The sequence below is a fragment of the Tachypleus tridentatus genome, chromosome 2, assembly GCF_004210375.1.
Source record: "Tachypleus tridentatus isolate NWPU-2018 chromosome 2, ASM421037v1, whole genome shotgun sequence".
Taxonomy (NCBI): Eukaryota; Metazoa; Arthropoda; class Merostomata; order Xiphosura; family Limulidae; genus Tachypleus; species Tachypleus tridentatus.
In genome coordinates, this window is record NC_134826.1 from 146,865,542 (window position 1) to 146,885,278 (window position 19,737).

The 19,737-nt window shown below is 34.0% G+C and overlaps 1 protein-coding gene across 2 annotated transcripts in view; it reads right to left on the minus strand.

The window, feature by feature from the left end:
* Positions 1 to 8,276: 8,276 nt before the first annotated feature.
* Positions 8,277 to 19,737, minus strand: part of LOC143245327 (mitochondrial-processing peptidase subunit alpha) — a 31,730-nt gene continuing 20,269 nt past the window's right edge. For both annotated transcript variants that reach the window (XM_076491540.1, XM_076491539.1), the window contains 6 exons: positions 18,306 to 18,414; positions 17,686 to 17,897; positions 16,728 to 16,818; positions 11,633 to 11,695; positions 9,819 to 9,963; positions 8,277 to 9,009 (listed from right to left, as the gene is read on the minus strand). In XM_076491540.1, coding sequence (XP_076347655.1) covers positions 8,840 to 9,009; positions 9,819 to 9,963; positions 11,633 to 11,695; positions 16,728 to 16,818; positions 17,686 to 17,897; positions 18,306 to 18,414 — 790 coding nt within the window. In that variant the 3' untranslated portion in view covers positions 8,277 to 8,839. The remainder of the gene's footprint in view (positions 9,010 to 9,818; positions 9,964 to 11,632; positions 11,696 to 16,727; positions 16,819 to 17,685; positions 17,898 to 18,305; positions 18,415 to 19,737) is intronic.

A 19,737-nucleotide genomic window follows, 5' to 3' on the forward strand; every position in this document is an offset into this window, starting at 1 on the left:
GACCTACAGCGTAAGAACAGAATCACAGTGGACAGTATACTACTAGGACTTATCCAAAGATATTTAATACCAGAACACATCCACCGTGGACACTACAATATTAGGACATACAGTGTAAGAACACAATCACAGTGGACAGTATACTACTAGGACTTATCCAAAGATATTTAATATCATAACACATCCACTGCGGACACTACAATATTAGGACATACAGTGTAAGAACACAATCACAGTGGACAGTATACTACTAGGACTGACCCAAAAATATTTAATACCAGAACACATCCACTGTGGACACTACAATATTAGGACATACAGTGTAAGAACACAATCACAGTGGACAGTATACTACTAGGACTTATCCAAAGATATTTAATACCAGAACACATCCACACAGGGCACTACAATATTAGGACATACAGTGTAAGAACACAATCACAGTGGACAGTATACTACTAGGAATTATCCAAAGATATTTAATACTGGAACACATCCACTGTGGACACTACAATATTAGGACATACAGTGTAAGAACACAATCACAGTGGACAGTATACTACTAGGAATTATCCAAAGATATTTAATACCAGAACACATCCACTGTGGACACTACAATATTAGGACATACAGTGTAAGAACACAATCACAGTGGACAGTATACTACTAGGACTTATCCAAAGATATTTAATACCAGAACACATCCACTGTGGACACTACAATATTAGGACATACAGTGTAAGAACACAATCACAGTGGAAAGTATACTACTAGAACTTATCCAAAGATATTTAACATCATAACACATCCACTGTGGACACTACAATATTAGGACATACAGTGTAAGAACACAACCACAGTGGACAGTATACTACTAGGACTTACCCAAAGATATTTAATACCAGAACACATCTACTGTGGACACTACAATATTAGGACCTACAGTGTAAGAACAAAATCACAGTGGACAGTATACTACGAGGACTTATCCAAAGATATTTAATATCATAACACATCCACCGTGGACACTACAACATTAGAGCATACAGTGTAAGAACAGAATCACAGTGGACAGTATACTACTAGGACTTATCCAAAGATATTTAATATCATAACACATCCACTGTGGACACTACAATATTAGGACATACAGTGTAAGAACAGAATCACAGTGGACAGTATACTACTAGGACTTATCCAAAGATATTTAATATCATAACACATCCACTGTGGACACTACAATATTAGGACATACAGTGTAAGAACAGAATCACAGTGGACAGTATACTACTAGGACTTATCCAAAGATATTTAATATCATAACACATCCACTGTGGACACTACAATATTAGGACATACAGCGTAAGAACACAACCACAGTGGACAGTATACTACTAGGACTTACCCAAAGATATTTAATATCATAACACATCCACTGTGGACACTACAATATTAGGACCTACAGTGTAAGAACACAATCACAGTGGACAGTATACTACTAGGACTTATCCAAAGATATTTAATATCATAACACATCCACTGTGGACACCACAACATTAGGACATACAGTGTAAGAACACAATCACAGTGGACAGTATACTACTAGGACTTATCCAAAGATATTTAATATCATAACACATCCACTGTGGACACTACAATATTAGGACCTACAGTGTAAGAACACAATCACAGTGGACAGTATACTACTAGGACTTATCCAAAGATATTTAATATCATAACACATCCACTGCGGACACTACAATATTAGGACCTACAGCGTAAGAACAGAATCACAGTGGACAGTATACTACTAGGACTTATCCAAAGATATTTAATACCAGAACACATCCACCGTGGACACTACAATATTAGGACATACAGTGTAAGAACACAATCACAGTGGACAGTATACTACTAGGACTTATCCAAAGATATTTAATACCAGAACACATCCACTGTGGACACTACAATATTAGGACATACAGTGTAAGAACAGAATCACAGTGAACAGTATACTACTAGGACTTACCCAAAGATATTTACTATCATAACACACCCACTGTGGACACTACAATATTAGGACATACAGTGTAAGAACACAATCACAGTGGAAAGTATACTACTAGAACTTATCCAAAGATATTTAATATCATAACACATCCACTGTGGACACTACAATATTAGGACATACAGTGTAAGAACACAATCACAGTGGACAGTATACTACTAGGACTTACCCAAAGATATTTAATACCAGAACACATCTACTGTGGACACTACAATATTAGGACCTACAGTGTAAGAACAAAATCACAGTGGACAGTATACTACGAGGACTTATCCAAAGATATTTAATATCATAACACATCCACTGTGGACACTACAATATTAGAGCATACAGTGTAAGAACAGAATCACAGTGGACAGTGTACTACTAGGACTTATCCAAAGATATTTAATATCATAACACATCCACTGTGGACACTACAATATTAGGACATACAGTGTAAGAACAGAATCACAGTGGACAGTATACTACTAGGACTTATCCAAAGATATTTAATATCATAACACATCCACTGTGGACACTACAATATTAGGACATACAGTGTAAGAACAGAATCACAGTAGACAGTATACTACTAGGACTTATCCAAAGATATTTAATATCATAACACATCCACTGTGGACACTACAATATTAGGACCTACAGTGTAAGAACACAATCACAGTAGACAGTATACTACTAGGACTTATCTAAAGATATTTAATATCATAACACATCCACTGTGGACACTACAATATTAGGACCTACAGTGTAAGAACACAATCACAGTGGACAGTATACTACTAGGACTTATCCAAAGATATTTAATATCATAACACATCCACTGTGGACACTACAATATTAGGACCTACAGTGTAAGAACAGAATCACAGTGGACAGTATACTACTGGGACTTATCCAAAGATATTTAATACCAGAACACATCCACTGTGGACACTACAATATTAGGACATACAGTGTAAGAACACAATCACAGTGGACAGTATACTACTAGGACTTATCCAAAGATATTTAATACCAGAACACATCCACTGTGGACACTACAATATTAGGACATACAGTGTAAGAACAGAATCACAGTGAACAGTATACTACTAGGACTTATCCAAAGATATTTAATATCATAACACATCCACTGTGGACACTACAATATTAGGACATAGAGTGTAAGAACACAATCACAGTGGACAGTATACTACATTGGACTTATCCAAAGATATTTAATATCATAACACATCCACTGTGGACACTACAATATTAGGACATACAGTGTAAGAACAGAATCACAGTGAACAGTATACTACTTGGACTTATCCAAAGATATTTAATATCATAACACATCCACTGTGGACACTACAATATTAGGACATACAGTGTAAGAACAGAATCACAGTGGACAGTATACTACTAGGACTTATCCAAAGATATTTAATATCATAACACATCCACTGTGGACACTACAATATTAGGACATACAGTGTAAGAACAGAATCACAGTGGACAGTATACTACTAGGACTTATCCAAAGATATTTAATATCATAACACATCCACTGTGGACACTACAATATTAGGACACACAGTGTAAGAACACAATCACAGTGGAAAGTATACTACAAGAACTTATCCAAAGATATTTAATATCATAACACATCCAATGTGGACACTACAATATTAGGACATACAGTGTAAGAACACAATCACAGTGGACAGTATACTACTAGGACTTATCCAAAGATATTTAATACCAGAACACATCTACTGTGGACACTACAATATTAGGACCTACAGTGTAAGAACAAAATCACAGTGGACAGTATACTACTAGGACTTATCCAAAGATATTTAATATCATAACACATCCACTGTGGACACTACAATATTAGGACATACAGTGTAAGAACAGAATCACAGTGGACAGTATACTACTAGGACTTATCCAAAGATATTTAATATCATAACACATCCACTGTGGACACTACAATATTAGGACCTACAGTGTAAGAACACAATCACAGTAGACAGTATACTACTAGGACTTATCCAAAGATATTTAATATCATAACACATCCACTGTGGACACTACAATATTAGGACCTACAGTGTAAGAACACAATCACAGTGGACAGTATACTACTAGGACTTATCCAAAGATATTTAATATCATAACACATCCACTGTGGACACTACAATATTAGGACATACAGTGTAAGAACAGAATCACAGTGGACAGTATACTACTAGGACTTATCCAAAGATATTTAATATCATAACACATCCACTGTGGACACTACAATATTAGGACATACAGTGTAAGAACACAATCACAGTGGACAGTATACTACTAGGACTTATCCAAAGATATTTAATACCAGAACACATCCACTGTGGACACTACAATATTAGGACATACAGTGTAAGAACAGAATCACAGTGAACAGTATACTACTAGGACTTATCCAAAGATATTTAATATCATAACACATCCACTGTGGACACTACAATATTAGGACATACAGTGTAAGAACACAATCACAGTGGACAGTATACTACTAGGACTTATCCAAAGATATTTAATATCATAACACATCCACTGTGGACACTACAATATTAGGACATACAGTGTAAGAACACAATCACAGTGGACAGTATACTACTAGGACTTATCCAAAGATATTTAATATCATAACACATCCACTGTGGACACTACAATATTAGGACATACAGTGTAAGAACAGAATCACAGTGGACAGTATACTACTAGGACTTATCCAAAGATATTTAATATCATAACACATCCACTGTGGACACTACAATATTAGGACATACAGTGTAAGAACAGAATCACAGTGGAAAGTATACTACTAGAACTTATCCAAAGATATTTAATATCATAACACATCCACTGTGGACACTACAATATTAGGACATACAGTGTAAGAACACAATCACAGTGGACAGTATACTACTAGGACTTATCCAAAGATATTTAATACCAGAACACATCTACTGTGGACACTACAATATTAGGACCTACAGTGTAAGAACAAAATCACAGTGGACAGTATACTACGAGGACTTATCCAAAGATATTTAATATCATAACACATCCACTGTGGACACTACAATGATAGAGCATACAGTGTAAGAACAGAATCACAGTGGACAGTGTACTACTAGGACTTATCCAAAGATATTTAATATCATAACACATCCACTGTGGACACTACAATATTAGGACATACAGTGTAAGAACAGAATCACAGTGGACAGTATACTACTAGGACTTATCCAAAGATATTTAATATCATAACACATCCACTGTGGACACTACAATATTAGGACATACAGTGTAAGAACAGAATCACAGTGGACAGTATACTACTAGGACTTATCCAAAGATATTTAATATCATAACACATCCACTGTGGACACTACAATATTAGGACCTACAGTGTAAGAACACAATCACAGTGGACAGTATACTACTAGGACTTATCCAAAGATATTTAATATCATAACACATCCACTGTGGACACTACAATATTAGGACCTACAGTGGAAGAACACAATCACAGTGGACAGTATACTACTAGGACTTATCCAAAGATATTTAATATCATAACACATCCACTGTGGACACTACAATATTAGGACCTACAGTGTAAGAACAGAATCACAGTGGACAGTATACTACTAGGACTTATCCAAAGATATTTAATACCAGAACACATCCACTGTGGACACTACAATATTAGGACATACAGTGTAAGAACACAATCACAGTGGATAGTATACTACTAGGACTTATCCAAAGATATTTAATACCAGAACACATCCACTGTGGACACTACAATATTAGGACATACAGTGTAAGAACACAATCACAGTGGACAGTATACTACTAGGACTTATCCAAAGATATTTAATATCATCACACATCCACTGTGGACACTACAATATTAGGACATACAGTGTAAGAACAGAATCACAGTGGACAGTATACTACTAGGACTTATCCAAAGATATTTAATACCAGAACACATCCACTGTGGACACTACAATATTAGGACATACAGTGTAAGAACACAATCACAGTGGATAGTATACTACTAGGACTTATCCAAAGATATTTAATACCAGAACACATCCACTGTGGACACTACAATATTAGGACATACAGTGTAAGAACACAATCACAGTGGACAGTATACTACTAGGACTTATCCAAAGATATTTAATATCATAACACATCCACTGTGGACACTACAATATTAGAACATACAGTGTAAGAACAGAATCACAGTGGACAGTATACTACTAGGACTTATCCAAAGATATTTAATATCATAACACATCCACTGTGGACACTACAATATTAGGACATACAGTGTAAGAACAGAATCACAGTGGACAGTATACTACTAGGACTTATCCAAAGATATTTAATATCATAACACATCCACTGTGGACACTACAATATTAGGACATACAGTGTAAGAACAGAATCACAGTGGACAGTATACTACTAGGACTTATCCAAAGATATTTAATATCATAACACATCCACTGTGGACACTACAATATTAGGACATACAGTGTAAGAACACAATCACAGTGGACAGTATACTACTAGGACTTATCCAAAGATATTTAATATCATAACACATCCACTGTGGACACTACAATATTAGGACATACAGTGTAAGAACACAATCACAGTGGACAGTATACTACTAGGACTTATCCAAAGATATTTAATATCATAACACATCCACTGTGGACACTACAATATTAGGACATACAGTGTAAGAACACAATCACAGTGGACAGTATACTACTAGGACTTATCCAAAGATATTTAATATCATAACACATCCACTGTGGACACTACAATATTAGGACATACAGTGTAAGAACACAATCACAGTGGACAGTATACTACTAGGACTTATCCAAAGATATTTAATATCATAACACATCCACTGTGGACACTACAATATTAGGACATACAGTGTAAGAACAGAATCACAGTGGACAGTATACTACTAGGACTTATCCAAAGATATTTAATATCATAACACATCCACTGTGGACACTACAATATTAGGACATACAGTGTAAGAACAGAATCACAGTGGACAGTATACTACTAGGACTTATCCAAAGATATTTAATATCATAACACATCCACTGTGGACACTACAATATTAGGACATACAGTGTAAGAACAGAATCACAGTGGACAGTATACTACTAGGACTTATCCAAAGATATTTAATATCATAACACATCCACTGTGGACACTACAATATTAGGACATACAGTGTAAGAACACAATCACAGTGGACAGTATACTACTAGGACTTATCCAAAGATATTTAATATCATAACACATCCACTGTGGACACTACAATATTAGGACATACAGTGTAAGAACAGAATCACAGTGGACAGTATACTACTAGGACTTATCCAAAGATATTTAATATCATAACACATCCACTGTGGACACTACAATATTAGGACATACAGTGTAAGAACAGAATCACAGTGGACAGTATACTACTAGGACTTATCCAAAGATATTTAATATCATAACACATCTACTGTGGACACTACAATATTAGGACATACAGTGTAAGAACACAATCACAGTGGACAGTATACTACTAGGACTTATCCAAAGATATTTAATATCATAACACATCTACTGTGGACACTACAATATTAGGACATACAGTGTAAGAACAGAATCACAGTGGACAGTATACTACTAGGACTTATCCAAAGATATTTAATATCATAACACATCCACTGTGGACACTACAATATTAGGACATACAGTGTAAGAACAGAATCACAGTGAACAGTATACTACTAGGACTTATCCAAAGATATTTAATATCATAACACATCCACTGTGGACACTACAATATTAAGACATACAGTGCAAAAACATCCAATGTGAACAGTATGTTACTAGGACAAATTCAAAGATATTTAATACCAGAATACGTTAACAAAAGGCTGAGTTGGAGAAATGTTAAATAATATTTGATCACATGCATATTATATTGTAATGATAATTGTTAAACATTGCATACACCCTCTGCACTAAAAAAATGGTGAGAACTTGTTTGTCATGTTGTCCACAAAATCCCACATGCTAAAGAAAGATAAACATTACAACCAATGAAACTTCTAAGTGCAATATGAATACATCATTTAATTATGTCATAAATACATGTCAAACTTTCTTGAACATCAGACATTATTATATACGAATATTTTATGATGATTTGGTGTGACTGAACGATAGTGAATCTTCATACAAGGTGTCACATAGATATAATGGCTGAAAAAAACTACAAAATATGGTTGTATGTTGGCAGAAATTGACATGATCAAATAAACTTCAAATTTAAAAAATGATCTTTTTCTTAGTATTTGCATATCAACTTTTTACATTCAACCAAGCAAATAAGTTCAGGAGTTGTTTATGTGGTCTAATGAAAGTTAAAACTTAAAATATTAGGATGCTAACTATGTGTCATAAAACACTAACTGATGTACAAACTGCTAGTCTTATATTACACAGCACAGTGGTTATAAGGTGATAAAAACCAACTTTCTTGTTCCATTTTTTTCAAACCTTATATAGAACAGGTGATTAAAATTTGAAATTAATATGATATCCAGAACTAAAGCAGCTAATCAGTCACTTAGACACCTTCTATAAATATTACCACCGTTGCTGTGAGAGGTGGCTTCATCGAAACAGAGAAAACTTTTTAGGTAGTCTGCCTTCTTTATTCAAAAGCCCAGTTTCTATATCTTCATAAGATGGCAGTATTTTAAGATCTCCTAACGCTGCTACTGCTGGTTTACTTCGAAGCATACGATAGGCTACTCTTCTGATGTCTTCTTCTGATACTTTACCTTTTAATGTAAGAAAATGATATACAATTTATATCACAAACTGATTAGGCACTAATAAAATCATCTTGAAATAATTTGTTTATAAAATTAGTCCAACAAGACTTGACCAACATGAAATTCTAAGTTTAACACATTCAGAAATATTACGTACTTTTCTTTCTTTTCATCTTTTGTATTAGTTTAGTTTGTTGTGAATTTCACACAAAACTACATGAGGGCTATCTGCACTAGCCATCCCTAACTTAGCAGTGTAAGACTAGAGGGAAAGCAGCTAGTCATCACCGCCAACTCGTGGACTACTCTTTTAGCAATGAATAGTGGGATTGACAGTCACATTATAATGCCCCCACAAGTTTAATATTTCAAAAACCTTTTCATATCTTTCATGAGAAACTTTTACTATCAGGTTAATGATACTTGAACTCTAGAACAGCCTAATTTTCTCGCATAACAACAAATCTACTGTAATGACAGTTATATGATTGAAACAATCCTGATATAGTAAACTTTGGTTTAATTAAAGTAATACCTTGTTACTCTGATTGGAAAGTAAAGGAGTCCTATTTTCTAGAATGTTTTGTTTCACCAACTTGAAATAAACCTGTAAGCCTGTTCCTGTGTTTGCTAAAGCAGTGTAAATTTAGTTATACATCAAAATGCAATGAATATTCATAAAATACCCTTGTTTATATATATGCACACACATGTATATTTTCAGGAACAAAATAATCCTGTGTACCAAACTTGTTTAAATCAATTTCTACTAAAGAGAGGAAATTTAATGTATTTTTACACTAAGTGCGTTTTACCTATTTCTTCCATGAAGAATTCTGGAGGTTTTCTGTGCCCTGTGGCTAGGACTTGTCTTCCAATATCTTCAAACATGATTGGACGAGACTCTAAGTTCATCATAAGCATCGACTGAAGCTGTTTCTTTGCTCTATTCAGCTCATCCTTTAAAAAGGTAATAGATCAGTACAGAGAACGCACTTAAAACTTTTATTTACGTTATGAGTTGAACAAGAACAAAAACATTTCCATGACTATCTATAACGTTTTATTTTTCAATTGAGGTATTTCTTTTTTGTACCATTATAACACAATCCAGACGTTAATGGCTGTTAATGGAATTTACTTTACGAGTTATTATGTCACTTACAATCAAAAATCACATGTTTGAACCTACAGCCATTAATTACCAAGATAAAAACTTTATTTACTAAAGGGCACACAATTATAATAAAAGATTGCTGTACAAATCCAAAGCTAACAAAATGACACAACAGAATTATTTCAAGGTTGTGATAATAGTGACATCAAGGTAAGGTTAACCAAACTATATAAAAACGTTTCACTTAACACTCGTACATAGCACATGCGAGTTTCAGCACAACTGAAAGTATTTCTGTTTTACAGCAAATTCTGCAGCTTTTGACAGTGCAATACTGCTTTGGTTAGACTTATGACTATTTAAATATTCCACAGCCCTTTCAGAATTTAGCAAAAGAACAAAGATATGAAAATTATTTCATTTTTAAGAATCATTAAGTGTAATATTGAAAAGCATCATCTATGTAAACACCTCATCTCACACAAATGTCATTTGTGTCTTCAAAGTTTGCAGGACGGTCATCTGGAGCCCTCAACCCTACACACAGAAAGAACAAATGTACAGTGGAACCCCTCTAAAGCAGCCACCTTTGGGACTGAGACAAACTCTCCTGATTAGAGGGGTTCCACTGTACATAATTAGGGATTATGTAAACAGAAAAAGGGACTGTCATTGAATGACCCTTTCAAGGGGTGGCTGCTTAGAGAGGTTTCACTGTACATATCTAAATTAACAGTGCAAAATATGACACCAAGTTTTTGTCCTTTCTAAGAAGTATAAACCACAGGTGAATGAGCTGCTTCCTAAGGATACTGGACAATATCTATATGTACTTGAACCACTGCAGGAAGAAATGAATGATTTTCTACCTTTTTTTGTGCAGCTTTATCATTGTTTCAGGTTTCTCATGTAATAGGCAATTTAAATTTCACAAAATATGTGGTGAAGCAAATACGGACCCAACCACTGTCACAAAAACACCGCTATCAATTGAGCAATGTAATACTCCAGTACTTTTAGTGCAAGGATGCTACAAATGATGAATCATTAAGTTACATATTAAAGTCCATGGCAGAGCTTTTAAAATCATGATAAATGAAACTGCTGTTTATTCCAGCTTCCAATCTCTGACGACTTCACACTGGCTGACTTATGCACAAATGGTTGCTTAAACACGATCTTGAAAGATGTTTGTGGAAAGCTTGTAAGGATGTGTTGTCCAAGAGTGACCAAGTTATTACCAAGTGTAATTAACTGCCATGTAATTATTGCAAGTATTATATTCAAATTATATGTAAATAATTCAATGTAAAAGTTATACTAAGGGTAACAGTGAAAAAGCAATGTAGCCAAACTAACAACAACAATAAATGGCATCAGAGTCTCAAAACTCTGGTTCAGTCACATGGGAGTTCCAAATGACCTTTACTGCAATACACTGCAGTTATAACTTTGATACACTGTATCGCATAACTTCAACAAAAGATGTAAAAACCACACAAGTTTTCTTACCTCTGATATTCTTCCTGTCATCTTTGTGAATTCCATTACAATCACTTCCACCAAATCCTTTAGCTGCAAGCAGAAGATGAAGAGTTTGCGAACAAATAAACAAGCCTGTGTTGATAGGACTAATTTTCTCTTTAAGAGAACTAACCCTAAAATAGAACTGAAACTGCATGGAATGACTTCCATTCACAACGTGTTAAAAGCAAATTCTTATCTGTCTTGTTATTTTAACCACTGTATTCAGCTGTCTATAACTTTTCCCCATAGCAAAAATAATTTTAATGAAGGATTAACCAGTTGACTGCCAAGTATTTCAGCTGCTGCAATACAACTCTAATGCTTCTTAATTTTGTAACTTTTTTCGTGACGCCATTTTGGATCGAAAGTGAAACAATTTGTAAGTAGGTCAAATACATGTATGGTGCTGACATCTAGCGTTGTAGTTAGGTATTATTGAGAACGAATTAACTCGTCCATGGCACTGTGTTACCAAACGAATTGAACGAGTTATCTTGTCTATGGCACTGAACAGGTTAATACCAGAATTTAATTAATATATTCCAAGTGATTTTTAATGTAATCACACAAACTGTAATGAGAGAAAAAGAAAAAATCCACTATGATTAGATGTTTATAAATTGTTATCGTTCTTAAAGTAACAACAACACGAAATCTTCTATTTGTAAATTTTAATAACTTTCACAGTAACACAAAACAACTTATCTAGTTTTGAATTAATGGAACTGAATCATCAATCAATATTGTTACAACATCCAATATTCGTTATTTTAAGATATTTCAAAAAATAATGTATAATGTTGCTTAAATGCTAAATAACTGATTTTTGTACAAACAATTAAAAAAAATGAGGTAAGATCAGTACCAAGAGAGTATTTGGTATCCTAGGAACTAAAGGATCAGTGAGCGTACCAGATACTGCAAATATAAACACCCACAAACAGGTAACTTACACTGAAATTATGCTGGGATCAGCTACCTACATTGTTAGAAATGCTACAGGAAATGCTACAATTAGAAACTACAACTTACCCCAACAATTAACAACCATCAACAAGCATGATACCAAAGTGCTACTACTATTTACAGCACCCATACAGCAGAAACTTGGATAGAAAATATGATGTAATCCACTACAGAACAACAGATTTAGCATACACTGTCAAGTAGCTACACAGAATCTCAACTAATCTTAAATCAACAAAATTGGAGACTTCTCACATGATAATATGAAAACCAAAACAGAGCGAGGAAAAGAAGTCTTGATGATGTTAACACTATCCTACTACGTTCCATGTTGCATACCTTAACACACAATAATGTTAACACTATCCTACTACTTTCCATGCTGTATACCTTAACACACAATAATGTTAACACTATCCTACTACTTTCCATGCTGTATACCTTAACACACAATAATGTTAACACTATCCTACTACTTTCCATGTTGGATCAACTGACACACAATAATGTTAACACTATCCTATTACTTTCCATGTTGTATACCTTAACACACAATAATGTTAACACTGTCCTACTGCTTTCCATGTTGGATCAACTGACACACAATAATGTTAACACTATCCTATTACTTTCCATGTTGGATACCTTAACACAAAATAATGTTAACACTATCCTACTACGTTCCATGTTGCATACCTTAACACACAATAATGTTAACACTATCCTACTACTTTCCATGTTGGATCAACTGACACACAATAATGTTAACACTATCCTATTACTTTCCATGTTGTATACCTTAACACACAATAATGTTAACACTATCCTACTACTTTCCATGTTGGATCAACTGACACACAATCATGTTAACACTATCCTACTACTTTCCATGTTGGATCAACTGACACACAATAATGTTAACACTATCCTATTACTTTCCATGTTGTATACCTTAACACACAATAATGTTAACACTATCCTACTACTTTCCATGTTGGATCAACTGACACACAATAATGTTAACACTATCCTATTACTTTCCATGTTGTATACCTTAACACACAATAATGTTAACACTATCCTATTACTTTCCATGTTGTATACCTTAACACACAATAATGTTAACACTATCCTATTACTTTCCATGTTGTATACCTTAACACACAATAATGTTAACACTATCCTACTACTTTCCATGCTGTATACCTTAACACACAATAATGTTAACACTATCCTACTACTTTCCATGTTGGATCAACTGACACACAATAATGTTAACACTATCCTATTACTTTCCATGTTGTATACCTTAACACACAATAATGTTAACACTGTCCTACTGCTTTCCATGTTGGATCAACTGACACACAATAATGTTAGCACTATCCTATTACTTTCCATGTTGTATACCTTAACACACAATAATGTTAACACTGCCCTACTGCTTTCCATGTTGGATCAACTGACACACAATAATGTTAACACTATCCTATTACTTTCCATGTTGTATACCTTAACACACAATAATGTTAACACTATCCTACTACTTTCCATGTTGGATCAACTGACACACAATCATGTTAACACTATCCTACTACTTTCCATGTTGGATCAACTGACACACAATAATGTTAACACTATCCTATTACTTTCCATGTTGTATACCTTAACACACAATAATGTTAACACTATCCTACTACTTTCCATGTTGGATCAACTGACACACAATAATGTTAACACTATCCTATTACTTTCCATGTTGTATACCTTAACACACAATAATGTTAACACTATCCTATTACTTTCCATGTTGTATACCTTAACACACAATAATGTTAACACTATCCTATTACTTTCCATGTTGTATACCTTAACACACAATAATGTTAACACTATCCTACTACTTTCCATGCTGTATACCTTAACACACAATAATGTTAACACTATCCTACTACTTTCCATGTTGGATCAACTGACACACAATAATGTTAACACTATCCTATTACTTTCCATGTTGTATACCTTAACACACAATAATGTTAACACTGTCCTACTGCTTTCCATGTTGGATCAACTGACACACAATAATGTTAGCACTATCCTATTACTTTCCATGTTGTATACCTTAACACACAATAATGTTAACACTGTCCTACTGCTTTCCATGTTGGATCAACTGACACACAATAATGTTAACACTATCCTATTACTTTCCATGTTGTATACCTTAACACACAATAATGTTAACACTATCCTACTACTTTCCATGTTGTATACCTTAACACACAATAATGTTAACAATATCCTACTGCTTTCCATGTTGGATCAACTGACACACAATAATGTTAGCACTATCCTACTACTTTCCATGTTGTATACCTTAACACACAATAATGTTAACACTGTCCTACTACTTTCCATGTTGTATACCTTAACACACAATAATGTTAACACTATCTTACTACTTTCCATGTTGGATCAACTGACACACAATAATGTTAGCACTATCCTACTACTTTCCATGTTGTATACCTTAACACACAATAATGTTAACACTGTCCTACTGCTTTCCATGTTGGATCAACTGACACACAATAATGTTAACACTATCCTACTACTTTCCATGTTGGATCAACTGACACACAATAATGTTAACACTATCCTACTACTTTCCATGTTGGATCAACTGACACACAATAATGTTAGCACTATCCTACTACTTTCCATGTTGTACACCTTAACACACAATAATGTAAACACAGTCCTACTACTTTCCATGTTGTATACCTTAACACACAATAATGTTAACACTATCTTACTACTTTCCATGTTGGATCAACTGACACACAATAATGTTAACACTATCCTACTACTTTACATGTTGTATAAATTAACACACAATAATGTTAACACTATCTTACTACTTTCCATGTTGGATCAACTGACACACAATAATGTTAGCACTATCCTACTACTTTCCATGTTGTATACCTTAATACACAATAATGTTAACACTGTCCTACTGCTTTCCATGTTGGATCAACTGACACACAATAATGTTAACACTATCCTACTACTTTCCATGTTGGATCAACTGACACACAATAATGTTAGCACTATCCTACTACTTTCCATGTTGTATACCTTAACACACAATAATGTTAGCACTATCCTACTACTTTCCATGTTGTATACCTTAACACACAATAATGTTAACACTATCCTACTACTTTCCATGTTGGATCAACTGGCACACAATAATGTTAACACTATCCTACTACTTTACATGTTGTATAAATTAACACACAATAATGTTAACACTGTCCTACTGCTTTCCATATTGGATCAACTGACACACAATAATGTTAACACTATCCTACTACTTTCCATGTTGGATCAACTGACACACAATAATGTTAGCACTATCCTACTACTTTCCATGTTGTATACCTTAACACACAATAATGTTAACACTGTCCTACTACTTTCCATGTTGTATACCTTAACACACAATAATGTTAACACTATCCTACTGCTTTCCATGTTGGATCAACTGACACACAATAATGTTAGCACTATCCTACTACTTTCCATGTTGTATACCTTAACACACAATAATGTTAACACTGTCCTACTACTTTCCATGTTGTATACCTTAACACACAATAATGTTAACACTATCTTACTACTTTCCATGTTGGATCAACTGACACACAATAACGTTAGCACTATCCTACTACTTTCCACGTTGGATCAACTGGCACACAATAATGTTAACTCTGTCCTACTACTTTCCATGTTCTATCACTTAACATACAATAATGTTAACACTATCTTACTACTTTCATGTTGTACCAGTTAACATACAACAATGTTAAAAACCAAGTATAGCATATATCAAATTCAAATAATTCCTTAAACACCAAGGCAAATATCCATGTACAATGAAGAAGAAATCGTAACATACAATAAAATTGAAGTCTTGACAAAATTATGATTAATCACAACTCAGTTCTAGATGTCCTAAGGAACCTTACCACAAGAAAAGAAATTGGTAACAAAATTGTGTTACTGACCAGTTTATAACTGATGATAAAAAGTTAAAACTATTTACCTGAGATGGGTGAGCACCTGCATGGATACAGAATATTCCACTGTCATTATAAGCGTGGTTGTAAGCAGTTGCATTGTACATCCAATGATGCCTGGTAAACACAGGTATTATTTCTTTCTATAAACTCTGCACTACAATAATGACATTCTACATTACTGTCCTAATACTTTATACCCTTTTTAATAAACTTTGAGATGTCATATTTTTTCTATTTGATAATATAAACCTGTTTGTTTCTATTTAAGAACCAAATGAAATGAGCATTTACAATTTTAAATGACATCCATGGCGAAGATCTCAAAATTATTTCTTGCAAACTGCATTTCTTACAGTAAAAACTACGTTTCATGACTGGATTATCCATATTTCAATTAATAGTTTTACGAAACTCAAAAATCACTCTGATTACAGTTAAGTTAAAGTTATATCCTTGATGGAAAAAAAAAACCCTTCATATCTTGCATTTGGTTTAAAACATGTTTTCTGACTTGTAATGTTTATTTTGTTGTTGTATTTCATTCACAGATACTCAAAGCTATCTGCACAACTCATCCCTAGTTTAGAAGTGTAAGACTAGAGGGTAGTAAAAACTACCTACTGCCAACTCTTGGGCTACTTTGTCAGATCAAAGAGTTAGACTGAAATTTCACTCTTATTACAAATCTATTACCCTAAAGTCTGAAGCAGTTTTTTGAGTGTGAAAGGGGGAAGGATCGGTGCAACTGGTGTGAACCATGGAACCTTAGAACCACAGTCTGGTAAACTAAGGCATACTCAGTGTTTATTAATTCATAATGGTTAAGTTAGTATAGGTTAGATGTAATGTTTTCAACATAGGTGCCTCCTGCAATGAGAACATCTTTTATATTAGTAACATTTTTGACAGCACATTAGGAACCATTTACTGTCACCTTCAGTTACCAGTTTCTCAAAATAAGGCCTTAATACTAATACAAACCTATTTAACACGTTCGTGTACAGACGAGTGTACATTCCCTTTCCAGGCCCACCAGCAGAAAACGACCCTCCTCCTCCCATCATCATGTTCAGTACGCAGAATGGTATGAAGTCGGGATCTTGGTGAGAACTACTCTCCAGCCCTAGGACTATATGGGCCAATTCGGGTATCGGAGTTGGACCTAGACTTACATTCGACAAATCCTTTTCGATCTGTATCAAATTGGAAACGGCAAGAATAAACTGAAGGAAAAATTCAGGTTTTAAAGAGAAAGAAATGAAAACAATGAACAACATTGTCCACAGAACAGAATTTAAGTAGTTTGAAATTTAATATATGTCCCCTTTTGACGTTTTTGGTATAAACCTATTCTGACCCCTTTTTTGTTTTCATGTAATATAGTTTATCAAGTAAAAATTGGTTAAATAATTCTGAAAAACTAATTCTATGATTTAACAGAAGTGTCGGTAATACATTTTATCGGGAATGAGAAGCAAGAAATCAGTTCTACATACACAAAGGGAAGATGGCTGAACATCCAACTGTTGTTAAGTTGCATATGGACAATTCTCACTACCTTGCTGTCATAGCTTACGTAAGTTTTTAGAGCCACAACTTACCTGTATAATTCCTCCTGTATACTGAGATATCGATTTATCAGCTTGTATCCTAGTATCTATAACTAACGTTGGATTTTCTTCCCAGACAGGTTTTTCTTCTTCAAAGTACCTGATGAAATAGGTCTCTAAACTTAGAATTGTTTAACAACTACTATCATCAAACAGAGATAAAAAAAACAGCTGAAAAAGTTTTGTATGTATAAATATAAAGTACCTAGACTACAGAAAAACTTCAAGTTTTCATAATTCTATAAATGTAACAGTCCTGAATAAAAAATTCCTCTAGTAAGATTTTGTTTTTCATTTATAACTGGAACTATACATTAAGAATGAAGTACAACAAAAACTATCTAACAATTCAAGTTTCACAAGACACTACTTGTTCTCAGTGATGTCGAGAAACCCACTTGTTGAGAAATTTATATGCAAAAATACACTACTTGTTCTGTAAAATGTATGTTATTTAGCTGTGCATATACCCCAGATATGTCATTACTGAATACCTGAAGATGTCAATATTATCAAAACACATTTGTTATTCAGCTGTGCATATCCCCCAGATATGTCATTACCAAAATACCTGAAGATGTCAATATTATCAAAACACATTTGTTACTCAGCTGTGCATATACCCCAGATATGTCATTACCGAATACCTGAAGATGTCAATATTATCAAAACACATTTGTTATTCAGCTGTGCATATACCCCAGATATGTCATTACCGAATACCTGAAGATGTCAATATTATCAAAACACATTTGTTATTCAGCTGTACATATACCCCAGATATGTCATTACTGAATACCTGAAGATGTCAATATTATCAAAACACATTTGTTACTCAGCTGTACATATACCCCAGATATGTCATTACCGAATACCTGAAGATGTCAATATTATCAAAACACATTTGTTACTCAGCTGTGCATATACCCCAGATATGTCATTACCGAATACCTGAAGATGTCAATATTATCAAAACACATTTGTTACTCAGCTGTACATATACCCCAGATATGTCATTACCGAATACCTGAAGATGTCAATATTATCAAAACACATTTGTTACTCAGCTGTGCATATACCCCACGTCATTACCGAATACCTGAAGATGTCAATATTATCAAAACACATTTGTTACTCAGCTGTACATATACCCCAGATATGTCATTACCGAATACCTGAAGATGTCAATATTATCAAAACACATTTGTTATTCAGCTGTGCATATACCCCAGATATGTCATTACCAAATACCTGAAGATGTCAATATTATCAAAACACATTTGTTATTCAGCTGTGCATATACCCCAGATATGTCATTACCGAATACCTGAAGATGTCAATATTATCAAAACACATTTGTTACTCAGCTGTGCATATACCCCAGATATGTCATTACCGAATACCTGAAGATGTCAATATTATC